General features: G+C 38.5%; 1 protein-coding gene across 1 annotated transcript in view; it reads left to right on the forward strand.

Moving 5' to 3' along the window:
* CHADL (chondroadherin like) overlaps positions 1 to 14,128 on the forward strand; it is a 210,041-nt gene that overhangs the window by 77,653 nt on the left and 118,260 nt on the right. Inside the window, exon 2 of the mRNA XM_044087099.1 lies at positions 11,371 to 11,535. Coding sequence (XP_043943034.1) covers positions 11,371 to 11,535 — 165 coding nt within the window. The remainder of the gene's footprint in view (positions 1 to 11,370; positions 11,536 to 14,128) is intronic.

Genomic DNA, 14,128 nt, shown 5'->3' on the forward strand with positions numbered 1-14,128 from the left:
AGAGGATCAGTTAATTAATCAATGGGGTGGCGAAAGTCGACACACTCTAGCTAGGCTTATAAATGCCCTCGGGCAGATAGCCTAGTACCTACCTATGAACCTATGATACTCAGAGTAAAACTACTTTATTTTATCAAGCTGAGTTGCAGCTACAGAATAAAACTGTGTTACCGATGTGACATTTTCAAAACAACAATGAAAATCTGAGTAGTATCCAGTATCCACATTTTTACCATATTGTCAAGAGATTCAGCTAGTAGAAACCTGAGTGTAAGTGTGCCCTTCTTTCTGTTATTCATATCAGAGTCATTTTTTGAGTTAATTTTTAACAGAAAGGTTGTAAGATTTTTATAACTTACTTGCAGTCTTCTCTTCTGGCAATAAAGAAAATGCAGTTTGCTGAAAATATTCAAGTCGTTCTCATTCTCAGACCATTTTCTATTTATTTATTTATTTATTTATTTATTTGTAATTATTAATTAAAAAGGATAGTGGACATATCCCAACAGACTTGTTTCAGCCACAGCACATAGTTTCTAAAATGGACAGGTTGGATGAACTTGGCTTTCGTGCATTTATGATTAAACAAACTTAATATACAAACATAAAGAACTTTATGTAAATTACTACATTAATCACATTATGTAGGGATACTTTATTTATGTATGTGTTTATTTATTTTGCTTACTGGAACTGGCCAGCAGAGCTAAACAGAACCCTTTTCAACCACATCCAGGGGAGAAAAGTTCCATAAAGATTACATCAAGACATTACAATAGAAAAAGATAAATTTAAAAGATTACAATACAAAACACACAGCATTAACAGTACAAATAATACTGTCAAAAGCATATTAAAACAGGATTACATATGGATACAAAAATGCAGTAGTTAATAAAGAAATTAGTCATACGATCAGAGGATAAAAGGTTGCATCAAGAAGAAAAAAAATGAAGTATTGTGAGAGAAGTTTCTGTAATCTTATATTTACATATTTATTTCAGTAGGGGTAGTTATTTTCATTGATGTGTTGTAGCAGAAGGGAGAATAATTAAGAGAGATGAGAGGAAATTAGAAAGTATTTGAGCAAGTTGTATTAATGAGCAAATGAGTGGTGTATGTATTAGATATAGAGAGTTAAGGTATATGCCATCGAGTACAAAAGGTAAAGAAATAGGGACATATATTTCTTCAAAATGGGCAAAGAATGGTTTTCTTGGATTGTGAAGAGGCTTTGGTTTACTGGTACGTTTGTAGGTCTGTAACACTTTTGTTTTTAATTTGTTTGTTGGCCAGCTTAACCCCACTAGGCAACTGACCTCTTTTCTCAGGAGACCTGGGTGGTATTTCTGACACTAAGGAAACTCTGGCTAGGGCATTGAAGAACATCCCCTACTATATTCGATAGGTGCCGTATGATCTTTTACATCCACTCGACCTATTTCAACAACTCAAGCAGATGGAACTGTGGCTTAATGTCGGTTAAAGAGGACAAAGTAATGCAGGTGGTTTTAGATTAGCTAACGTGAGATTCTGACAGATTATAACATACATTAAAACTGATACAAGATCCACCAGCTCCGGTGGTTTAGTGGGATAAAATCCAGACTACAGCCCAGGCAACCTGAGTTTGAATAATGGCTTGGGTGGCTGATGGAGCTGGCTGAAGAGGATGGGAATGGTCAGCCACTGCCGGCTCATGTATCCTAGAGAAAGGGAAATCAATCTGTCTCAGTATTTGGGTGATATATAGCAGGAGCACTAGGTGTTGCGTAAACCTGGGAACATGTACTGCCATGGTGCATTCATACAGTTGAGGGAGCACGTGGAGACATGCTTCCAATGGCATGGCTGCAGTAACAGAGTTGAAAGAAACCAAAATCATTTAAGAGCCCGCTAATATCATATTTACATGGACCTTGTAGGTTAATGTTTAAGTCAAACAGCAGGTGATTTTTTTTTTTTTTAGAAGAAATATAGTAAGTCCTTTAGAGGTTTAACAAAGTGGGTGGTCATAGATTAGAGGGTAGCAAACTAAGGAGGTTATGATAGTAGAGTATGTATTTAGAGTTAAGTCAACTATTAACCAATTAGAGAAAAGTCAACAGTTAATGGTAAAGTTGTATTCATACCTCTCAGCTGTCCAGATTTTCGCAGACTGTCCAGATTTTTGCTTCAAATGTTTGGTATTTTTCTCATAAAATGTGCTATTTTCTGTAAAATCACCAAGGACTGAAGTTACTAAATAATGACATAAATTTGAATTTCAGAGTTTTTATCCTTCCGAAAATGTATGGTAACAAAAATCCTGTTAAATCCTGTTATTCTATCCTCTTTCTAAGCTTATAAGAACAATATTTAAAACATGTCCCTATTTTTGGGTCTTTGACCCCCCCCATTATCTTAGGCTTTGTCCAGATTTCTTGTTCTAAGAAGTTGAGAGTTATGGTTGTATTTGTAGGACAGAAAAGAGTTTAGTAGAATGAAGCAAACCCCAAACCCTAACAGTACTTTTGCTTGGATAGTCCATGAGGATGGATGTTTGGGATGGAAAATGGGTGTCTTTGTATTGTGAATCTGATGTAAGCTATATTTCACAAACTGATAGCACATCTGTTTTACAATATAATGCTCAGGCATGGATTTCATCTAGTTTTTATTTATATCAGCAGTATCTAATAGTCTGAAGAATGAAGTAATTTATTATGTGTCTCATTTTTGAAGAAGATGGACGTAAATAGATAATAGGTGATAATGATACTACTCCTGGATTTGTTTGTATATCAGAACAGTGGTCACAATATTGCTATCGGGCAATATTCTTTGAGTAGCTGAGGTGACATAAGTACTAGAGAGAATCTCTGTCTTTTGTGCATTCCTAAAATTGTGAGTTGAAAATCAGATAACATGCTTGACAGCAGCGAAACTGAGACAGTGAGCTGAATGCAAAGGGCTGGTGAATACAGTGGGCGATGATGGTAGCAGGCAGTTGTGTACAAGAATGCTTTATCTGGTGAAATGATTGTGATAGCGTGGTCAAGAAGCAATTTGCTGAGTAATAGGGAGGCATAGACAATAGCCAAACCTGAATACCTGTATTTTTCTGGAAGTGTCATAGTGAATGTTGCAATTTAGCTCAAAGCTTTCAGTTTAGTGTTCTGCAGTAGGTGTGCAAGTGATATAATGTGAGGGTAAGAGACCTATGAGATTCGAGTGGTAAGGTACAGTTAAGAGTAGTAGTATAGGGGACAGATTTAAAGTTATTGCTTTCTATTGTTACAACTGAGATATTTACATTATAAGTAAGATGTATTAATTGAGACTGTAGGTTGTTGTTGGAGGTCCTTAGTTGTCCATATTATATGCTGCATGCCCAGAATTCATAATTGCCACATATGAATCTGCATATCAGCCCAGGTTGTCAAACCTCATAATATTTCCAAACATGTTTGATATACTCAGAATAATGCATACTCTAGTGTGCATTATGAAAATGTAATAGCCCTGTATTGAAATGTCAAGACTCAGAGAGCAGAGTCCAAAAGACAGTAAATACAGAACAAAAAATATCAAAGTTCACCCTTTTTCTTTAAACTTTTTTTATTTGGGGGGGGGGGGCAGGCTCTCATGCACCCTCTCCAAACTCCAAGATTTCTATACCTCAGAGTTATGAGGATATTCTGAGAAATGTCAGTCTCAAACTTAGATTTTCAGTCTTTCAGTCTCTACATTTTAGAACATGGCAATCTGATTCTCAAAATTTCAAAGGGTTACCTAATGGATTCCACATTGAAATGTCAGGACTCAGATTGCTAAGTCCCAAAACACAGAAAAAAAAAACAGAAGAAGAGTGAATATCAGATATTGCTCTTCCCTTTAAAATTCAAGCCCTCTGCACCCCCATACTTATATATACAAACACCAAGATCTCCCATACCTTGAGAAAAGGGAATATTCCAAGAAATTTCAATCTTGGACGTATTATGTGTAAGTCCAGATTTTCAGTCTTTTATTCTCCACATTTCAGGATTCAACAATCTGAGTAGCACTTACAAAGGAAACAGAACATAAGATGTATTTGTTAAATTAGCAGTTCCACTGAGTCAGTCTGGTGCATAATTTGTGGTGTTGAAGTGCACATAGCTGAACCTGAAGTCCTCTAGCCTCGAGGAGTTTAAGACAAGATAGACCAAGAGAGAATATGTGGCTGCGTATCCAGTTGTGTAGGTTTACCTTGAGGGTGGCAAGGGGGCTACTTTGCTTGACAGGAAGCAGAAGTTTGTTCCACAGGTGAGAGGTATGTCAGGATATGAGTCTATCATTCCAACGTGTCTTATTTATTTGCTGATAAAGGATTAGCTCCTTTAACCAAGTATTTCATGAACCATTAGTTCTATGAAGAAATAGGAGATCAAATAGAGTTGGATATTTTATGGCCTGTAAGGCTAGACATAGATCTCCATGGAGGAGTCCGTAAGAGACAGCACAGAGAAACAGCTTCCAGTCTCTCCTGATAACTAATATTTTTGAGGCCACTGATCTTTTTAGTTATGCATCTCTGAGGTGTCTCAAGTTGTATGATATTTTTTAATAAATACATGCCAAAAGGTGCATTATATATTTAGTAATGGGTCTGATAAGAGATCAGGAAAGGGGAATCAAGACTTTTTTGGATCTACTGGAAATGTCTTTGGAAATTAGATGGGCCAGATAAAAGGCTTTTTGAACTACTAGAAACATGATGGTCAAATGATAAAGAATAATTAACAGGAGTTCCCAGATTCCTTACAACATTGTCTGGAGGGGTGCATCTCCTATATGGTAAGTGAAACTGTTTTGTCTACCAAAATGAAATATACTGCATTTTTTTTTTATTTAATTTGAGACCATTGTCCTTGAGCCAATTGTTAACATGGTCTAAGCCATATTGGAGCAATTGTGAGTCAGTCGAAGATGGAATAAAAATACCCAATTTACAGTCACCTGCAAACTTAGTTACTCATAGGCCAGAAAGTCTGAGAAATATATGCCAAACTGGAGAAGAACCAAAACTGAGTCCTGTGGTATACCACTGGTAACTTTTTTGCTTTCAAAAGTGGCACTTACTACTCTAATGACATAGGTTCTTTCAGACAACCATTTAGCTATCCATTGCACAATATAAGAATTTATATTCAGATTTACAAGTCTATCGATAATACCTGTAAGGGGAATAGTGTTGAAGGTCTTTGCCAGGTCTAGATATTCTGTATGCACTGCATAACCACTACCCACTGCTTCAGTTAGTTTTTCAAAGAAATGAATGAGGTTAAAGTGGCAGGACCTTCCTTTGATAAATGCAAATTGATGAGAGTCCAGGGTTAAGAGATTTTCAATGTCCAGATTAATGAAGTCTGAGATAATACAATCTATAGCTTTACATATGAGGCTAGTGAGACCAATGGGTCCATAGTTACCTAGGTCTATGGATGGCTGTTTTCCAGACTTCAGGAATGTAACCAGTGGAGAGGTTTAGATAAAAGAGGTTAAGTAGGTGTTCAGAAAGGCTATATTTAGCACTGATAATCAGGTAACCTGGTTGTTGTCAGAACCCACGGATAATGCATTCTAAGTTTTTGAAATGTCTGAAAGAACTTGTTCCATAGTAATCAAAGGGGGTGGCTGGGATTGGGGAACCTGTGGAATAGCTATAACTTTGGGTGGAATAAAATCTGTACTAAATTTGTTAGCTAGTATATTAGCTATTTCCTTTGGGTTAGAGAGCATAGTGTTATTGTGGACTAGGTCTGAACACTATTGGATGTTATTTCTTAACTTTCTGATATTGTTAAAGAAAGATTTGCAGTTATTTTTGGTTTTAGTTGCTATTCACCTCACAGCAAGTGGTTCTAAGTTTCAATTCTCAGCTGGGATGCCTTCTGTGTGGAGTCTGCATGTCCTCACTTGTGTTTGTGTGCGTTTCCTCCAGGTGCTCCGGTCTCCTTCCACATTCCAAAGACATGCAGCAGGTGGATTGGACACTCTAAATTGGCCCTTGGTGTGAGTGTTTGTGTGCGAGTGTGTGGTGCACCCACTGAGGAGGGTTGGGCCTCAAGCTAGTAACCTGATCCCGTAAAACCCGTACCTGCTACAGAAACAATGATTGCTGAAGGGCAGTCATTGCTCGATGTGCTGTATGCACAGGAGTGAATCCAGGATCCAGGTATCCCACAGGGGTTTGTTTTTAAACTTCTAATTATATTTGTTGCAGATAGGACTGCCTTATTAATACAACTAATTAAGTTGGCATAAATGTCAGAGGCACAGGTAGGAGCTTTAGCAATAGGATCCTTCAGAGGAGGGTTACAGCAGAATGTATTGAAGTCATCAAGTAACTGAAGATGGTTTGCTTTAGAGAAGACCCTAAACACAGAGCTATTTACAGTGAAAGTATCACCAGTTTTAAAGGAAAAGGTCCCTAAATTATGGTCTGAATTAACAAGACATGACACATATGGAGCTGTGCAAGAAGTAATCATATCTGTGAGGACTAGATCCAGGATATTGGGGTTCTTAGTAGGATTGTTAACTATTTGAGAAACAAAGTTAGTATTTATAATGTGAAGGAAGCTCTGGGCATGCTGATCACTGGTAGTGTAGGCCAGCCAATTTATTGATGAGCAGTTGAAGTCCTGCAGTATAAAGGTCTTGGGTTTAATGGGGATTTCACCTAATACATTATGATAGCTATTGATCTCAGAAGAGAACATAGATGGTGTTCTATAGCTAGCTATGAAGTGGTAATTAGTCTTGCTTAGGGTGATTTAGACTTCTAGCAGATCACATGTGGTATACCAAGGAATATGTCCTGAGGTGATGATATCCTTGACAAATAACGATATTCCTCAACAATTGGGAGTCTGAAGAAATTATAGGCATTATACCTAGGAATAGAGAAAGTGCTTTCTTTCCTCTGAAAGCATGTTTCTGTAACTACACATATATGAATTTGTTCAAGTTGCAGGAGAGCCTCAGGTTTAGACATTTTTTGTTAAGACTCCTGGCAATGAGTAGAGTCACATTAATGTGTTCCAAATTATAATTTAGTAGGTCGGAATGTCTATCAGATGGACTATGCCTAAAAAGGCACTATGGGGGTAGCAAGAATTTTATCCCAAATGCATAAGCCTTAGTAAGAGAGGTGCAGACCATTTCTGACAAAGCAGCAAGATCTATAGTTTTCAGGATCTACTGAAGGTCATTCCTTATGAAGGGGGTGACCATCACAGTTCTCCATTTATGTGGCACAAAGCCTGTTTTAAGACAATAGTTAATTAATGACTCCAGGGATCCTGATAAGTTGTATTTTAGACTGTTCAGGAGGCATCCTGTGATGTTATCTGCACCCACTGAAGCTGTATTCTTGGCTTTAGTAAGTGCAGCAAATGACACCAGTACATGTTCCCTAGTTATAGTGGGAGCGGTTATATTTCAGAGCATTTCTGGGGGAGGATTGAGGGTGAGAGGGAGTTAAAGTTCTCTATATTGTCAGGCTCAGTGAATGTGGCACCATCAACTACCAGTTCATCACATTGCTGTGTGCTGCCTTTGAGGTTTATGACATACTTGAAGAAGGCCTTATTGTTATCTTTCATCTGGGAGGCTATTTTAACCTCAAAGTTAGCTTTGCTTGACCTATTTAGCCCTCTTGGTTGCCTATTTAGTTTGATGAGAAAGTTTTTATCTTTATGGGAATTCCTTTTCCTGATTTTTGCCATAATTTTCCCCCTTTTGTTGTATATCCTGTTTAATTATGGATGCCACCAGGGCAGTTTGTTTCTGGGGCTTGTCTTGTGCTTACTTCTGGTTCATACAGCAGCCTTTATGCAGCTATTGACGTGGCTGTTCTGAGAGCAATTCAACATAGGCTACTGTGTTCTCAGGGTTTGGAGGGGCATTCCATCACTTAGTAAAAGGTAATTTGCCTTGGAATAAGTCCTACCTGTTACTGATTTTAATGAGTTTACAAAGTTGATTTTGATTTCAAAAGAGACAGCTCTATTGTCACACCTTACCAGGGAGGATGAGGCATTTGTGGGGGGCAGTGTTCTCCTATATTTGTGAGCACATGGTCCAGTATGTTGGAGCCTCTAGTGGATGTATTCACTATTTGGCCAAGGGTGTTTGCATTTACAAATTCCAGGAACCTCTGTGCCTACAGATCTGAGGGCATGTAGGACTCCCAGTCTGTAGAGTGGTAATTAAAGTCTCCCATCAGTAGGGTGTTTGAGTTCGATGGTAAGTGTCTTCAGTAGGTCCCAGTATGCATTGTGAGCTTCTTGGGACATGGGAGGATGAACTACAGCTGGCTAGGTTGTGGTATGGGATTTTGTCTATGGTGATCTGCACATGGAAGAACTCCAGCACATCATCCTATTTGACCATGTAGAGGTATGCTTGCTTTTGGTGTATATTGAGACACCTCCACCTTTAGATCTTGTCTGTGCAGCTACTGGTTTAAAAGTGTGGAAGGTACTGAAACCTTGCACTGCCAGGTACTTTCTGCCACTTTAAAACATATCTTGGTAACTGCACAGATGTCTATATTCTCAGATGTAAGGAAGGCATAGAGGGAGTGTAGTTTGTTTAGGCTCCTGACATTGAGCAGTCACACCATGAGGTCCAGCTGAGTTGATTTTGCTATGTTGGTATGTTTGTCAATTTGGCATTGCCTGAAAAAAGGCACTATGGGGTGGATAAAGCCAGTATTTGAAAGCTTAGAGAGGAAAGGTGCAGACCATCCTTGGCAAAGCAATGTGGTCTATTAACCGTGTCCTTCCAAGCTGACAAATATTAGATCCCCTTAGAATGACACCAGAAAAACAGTCATTTGTTGAAATCAATAATTTTTTGCTCATATTGTGGCATCATCCTCAGTGATAGTAATATGCTGCTCAGTGCTAGGCTTATACCAGCCTGAGACACATAGTCTGATAGCTCCATAATATCTCTCTTCATATAATCCAGGGAAGTACATCTCCTGTCATTTACACCTACATGGAATATGATGGAATCATACTGTTATATGTGGCGTATTGACAAGTGCATGCGTGATTTGGCAGATCCTGGCTCCAAATAAGTAACTAACAGTCATCTTCTCCTTGTTCAGCCTGGTTAGAGGGGCATCAGTATATCTTACAATGGAGTCCTCTACAGCGAGTATCCTGTGAAGTGCGTTTACTTGCCTTAGGGGCTTAGTGTTTGGGGCTCCACTGAGAGTGACAGCATGTGCGGTGTTAAGTAGTGCCTTTGGGCTTGCTGAGGCATAGCTTTGACAATGGGTGGTCTGGGCAATCTTTGTTGTTTAGGAAGGTGTGTGTGTGTGTGTGTGTGTGTGTGTGTGTGTGTGTGTGTGTGTGTGTGTGTGTGTGTGTGTGTGTGTGTGTGTTGTATGCTATGTGACATGGGTATTGTGTGAGTGGTTTCAACAACCTGTCGTGCCCTTTTATGAGCGAGTTTAGCCTCCAGTGTGTCATTGTGTAAATACACCTCTCGCAATCTGTGTCTGCTTCTTTAAAGATTAAGTGGTTGCCATTAAACATGACACAATTACTACATTGTCTCAAGATGCCCATATCCACCAAGCTGGTACAGAGAAGTTAGGAAATTGCATATCCATATTGTTCAGTCTTTTGATTGGTGAACTACAAGGGGGTGTTATATTGGGGTTAGAAGGCTATTAAGGCTGCTTTGTTGGTGCAGACTAATATGGGTGCTTTATTGGGGCAGATTATGCTAAACAATACTAAATTCTATGTGAATGTTCACACATTACTGAATTCTACCATATCTGTAGGTATTGCCACCTGATACCCAACTAGCTTCTCTAAGCTTGATGACACACAAGGTATTTGCTCTATATTGCTACTTTACAAGGTACACGTTTATAGAAATTTGCTTTCTATGTGTTTGCTACTGTACAGTGCACTGCTAACTCAAGCAAATGTGCACAATTTATAGCAGTACAGAAAAAAACAGAAAACTAACTAATGAGCCTTCTGGCCAATAAAATGACTACACTACAAGTCCTTTTGTGTATTTCCCAACACAGCTAGACCAGGCAAATATCTACTGCCACAAGATGAATAAACCTAGTCCTTGTAATATAAAAACACAGTAAAGAGACCCACAAGTGCAATGCTGACGCAAATCAGTTAAGCAGCTAACTGGAACTCCCTTGCTGAAGGTGATCTCAAGACAGTCTTACAGCAGTAACAGTTAGAGGAAGGACAATTTATTTAGTAAAAATACAGTGAAATGCATACATAAAAGCAGGAAACAGTAGAGATCAGTCAAAATAACTTAAGCAAGTATGATTTAACAGTCAAAGGTACTTAACTTCATCTGGATGGTACTGAATACAAGTAAAACACTTCTGGAATGCAGGATAGGATGCCAAGCTTTGCTGAACTTGAGTAAACCTCCTTTACTACATATTGTCTCCTGCTCATTTTCCTAAAGAGCAATACTGGTTTGCTGGGTGTGCACTCCGTATAATGGATTTATGGAAAACAGTAGGCGGAAAGAGTACGTTAATAGCTTATACAAAATAGCAATGAAAGAGGGGAGGGACTTTGGAAATCAGATTACCATTGGGTTGGAGGCCAGAGACACAACCTTATTAAACCACCACAGCAAAAGGGTTCAAGGGTTGGGAAAATTTAATTTTCAAGGAATAACTACCCAGCGAGGCATTCAGTCAAATAAAGCCAATATTGGAACTCTTTCAGAAACTTTAGCTTAATGTGGTGGTGGGGAATGGGGCAGGCACAGAATATAGTTTTAAGTACGTAAATGATAAGCAGAACATAAAAGCAGAAGTTAAGCACAAACTTGAGCAGAGACAAATCTCTGACTATTGAACTACTACTTCAATTTTAGCACCAGACAATGTATAAATTTACCAGTAACACTCTTTATTGATAAAAAATGACTAAGGCTCAAATTTGGCACTAGTGCACAGTCCCTCCACAACAGTAAATTAAACTACAAGATTATGCCCCAGCAGGGTTTACAATGTAAATTGATAGCTTTTATATATTTCCCTGTCATTGAGTTCACCGTTGTTTTCCAGTATAGTTTCTTTGTTGGTTCCCTGTCAAGAATAGACAAAACACTACTGAAAAAGTTATGTAATCATTGGTCATGTATATAAATGAATAAATGCCTTCACAATATAGTTCAAAAACAGCTACGTTTGTGCAATGCAAATTAATCAAGTTCACTTCAGTTTCAGCAGAACTCCGTGTACATTTTTGATATAAGTAATTTAGTCAATCCATTGTTCTGTTTCATTAGCCTGTGCAATAGCTTCTCTTTTCTTTGTCACAGATGTTTTCAAGGAAAACTGCTGCAGGATGGGTGCTGATGTCCTGGATACCGTTTTTATGCGTCTCTTCAGAAAAATGTCCAGCCTTTTGCATTTGTGACAACATCAAACACTCTGCTGCCTGCGTGAAAAGAAATCTAACTGAGATACCAGTTACCATACCACAGGTCAGTAACTTGAAAAGACAGCAGCACTACTGAGTGCAAATCCATCTGAGCTAACACAAGAACTGAATAGGTAGCTGAAATACCTGCTAGCTTATATGTTCACATTCTCAGTGAATGGTTGCGTATTTACTCTCTTTCCACTAAGAAAGAACCATGACACAGAATAATGTGCTGCTCCCTAAGGATACATTTAATAGCTTCCTTTGAATATCAGTGGGATATGTTAATATAGTTTCAGTGGATGTTGCACTATAGTTTGCATTGTCTGAACATCAGTTTGGCATGCTGTCATAGCGTCACCTGAAATGGTTACCATAGCTTCATCTCCTGAATATCCATAAGATATGCTGTTATAAGTTTCAGTGTTTGAATATCACAGGTAATGCTACTGTAGATTTTATCGTAACAGCATAAGAAGGATATGCTACCATTGTATTTACTACCTGAACATTAGCTGGCTAAGTCGCCATATATTCCTTACCTGAACATTAGTAAGATAAGTTGCCATAGTTTTTATTGCCTGAACATGAGGGTTAGATGTTGCTATAGAGATATTGCCATAGTAACACACTGAAATCAAGACAGCAAGCTTTCACTGTGTTTCTGCAAAACAATTGATTGCATTATTAACAATTGTCTATATGTTTGCTTTTTAAATAAAATACATTAATGCAATTCTCTGGACATAAATAAAATTAATATACAGCTGTAACAGTCTTATTTCTGCATGGTTTCAACATCCCAAATTGAGAGAGCTCAAACCTATTCTTAGGTACACATGTGGCTTGACTTGGAAATAGTCTAGAAATGTTTTTCCTTGTTTCTTGGTTTTGCAGTAGGGAAAGCAGTCTTCAGAAGTCAGTGCCCATTCAATTGGAAGAAATTTATCAAAAAGAAATAATGCTGTTTGCAGTTGTCAGGCTCTTTTTCATTTGTTAATGTTGGCCTTATTCCTTTCTCTACTGATGTATCCCTTTATCTCTGTTATAATGGAAAATCAGCAGCATCTTTGCAGTAGCAACTTGAAGCATTCGATTTTGAAGTTTCTGCCTGCACAGAGGTTTGTCTGGTTTCCAAAACATACTGCTGATTTCCTCCTTGCAGTAGTTTCTAGTTAATAGTGTGAGTGTCTGCATGTGCTTTTGTGACTTCTCCTGTGCAAGAAACAGGCAAGACACTGGTGTGCTATCCTCGGCTGGGGTGCCTTCTGTGCGGAGTCTGCATGTCCTCCCTGTGGTTGCGTGGGTTTCCTCCGGGTGCTTCGGTTTCCTCCCATATCCCAGAGACATGCTGTAGGTGGATTGGACACTCTAAATTGTTCCTAGGTGTGCGTGTGTGCCTTCTGTGGACAGTTAGGTGCCAGGCTGGCAACTCGACACCGTAAAACACCACTGCCAATCATGAGCGGACAGGTGATCCGCTGTGATGACCCCTAACCGGGAAAAGCCGAAAGAAGAAGAAGCTTCACTTTCATTCTCAGACAACAAAGTGCAAGACATTATATATCAACATTAGAGCCGTTTAATCTGAGGCAGGCATTCCAATCACAGATCAAGTATACACATTACCATTCTTAGTATACCATAACTCCTCTGTCCTAAATGTAAATATTATTATTATTATTATTATTATTATTATTATTATTATTAAACACATTAAGTTAATGTCCCAAAAAGAACTAAACAGTCTCTATTATTATTTTTAAGGTTTACAGATGTGTGTCAGGCAATGTCTTTCTCCACTGGGCACTTTCTCCAGGTTTGTATCTGCGGTTTGTACTTTGCAGAACAGGGGTGGTGCACTGGAATAGTGCACATCAGTGTCTGTCCACAGTGATCATGTTTCTGGCTGAAGAACAGCAACAAGAATAGCAATCAAAGTGGACAGCTTCTCAGCTCTGCTCAGTCTGAATTTTCTGAGTTGATCAACATGGCGCTTCCAACTTATTTTCTCCTCTTGGTGAGAACTAGTGAATTTTAGAAAAAACGTGCTATTATTCAAATACCTAACTAAAGCAGTTGCTGTTTGTGCGTCTCCCTTTATTATCATAAATATGTTGTCAAGGAAGCGTGTACAGCTGTGATGTAATCTCCTCACTATCTAATACAAATTCATGCTCCCAATCAGCCATTACTAAGTTGTCGAAACTCTCCCCCACACGGTGACCCCATCGCTACTCCTGATCTTTGTAAATAATATTCTTTGTCGAATGTGATAAAGTTATTAGTTAATACAATGCTTAATAGTTCATCAATCAGACGGATCTCTGTCTCTGACGCTTTCCTCAATCTCATAATTTCAGTTACCCATTCAGTGCCTAAGTTGTGGGGAATACAAGTATACAAATCACAAACATCTATCGTCAAGAAATCATAATGATCTCTATATGTTAACTTATTGATTTCAGTGAGAAAAGCCCATGCGTCTTTACAAATCTGTGGTTCCAACTCTACATATTTCTTTAAAATAGAGTCTACTACCTTTGCACAAAGGTAAGTTAATGATTGTCTAGCATCCACCAATGCTCTCATTGGTGGGTCTATTAGGCTATTGTGTATCTTTGGGGTACCAAAACATTAAGGGCAATCTTGGG

Source organism: Protopterus annectens, chromosome 1.part1, assembly GCF_019279795.1.
Source record: "Protopterus annectens isolate FY-2018-M chromosome 1.part1, PAN1.0, whole genome shotgun sequence".
In the NCBI taxonomy this organism is placed as follows: domain Eukaryota; kingdom Metazoa; phylum Chordata; order Ceratodontiformes; family Protopteridae; genus Protopterus; species Protopterus annectens.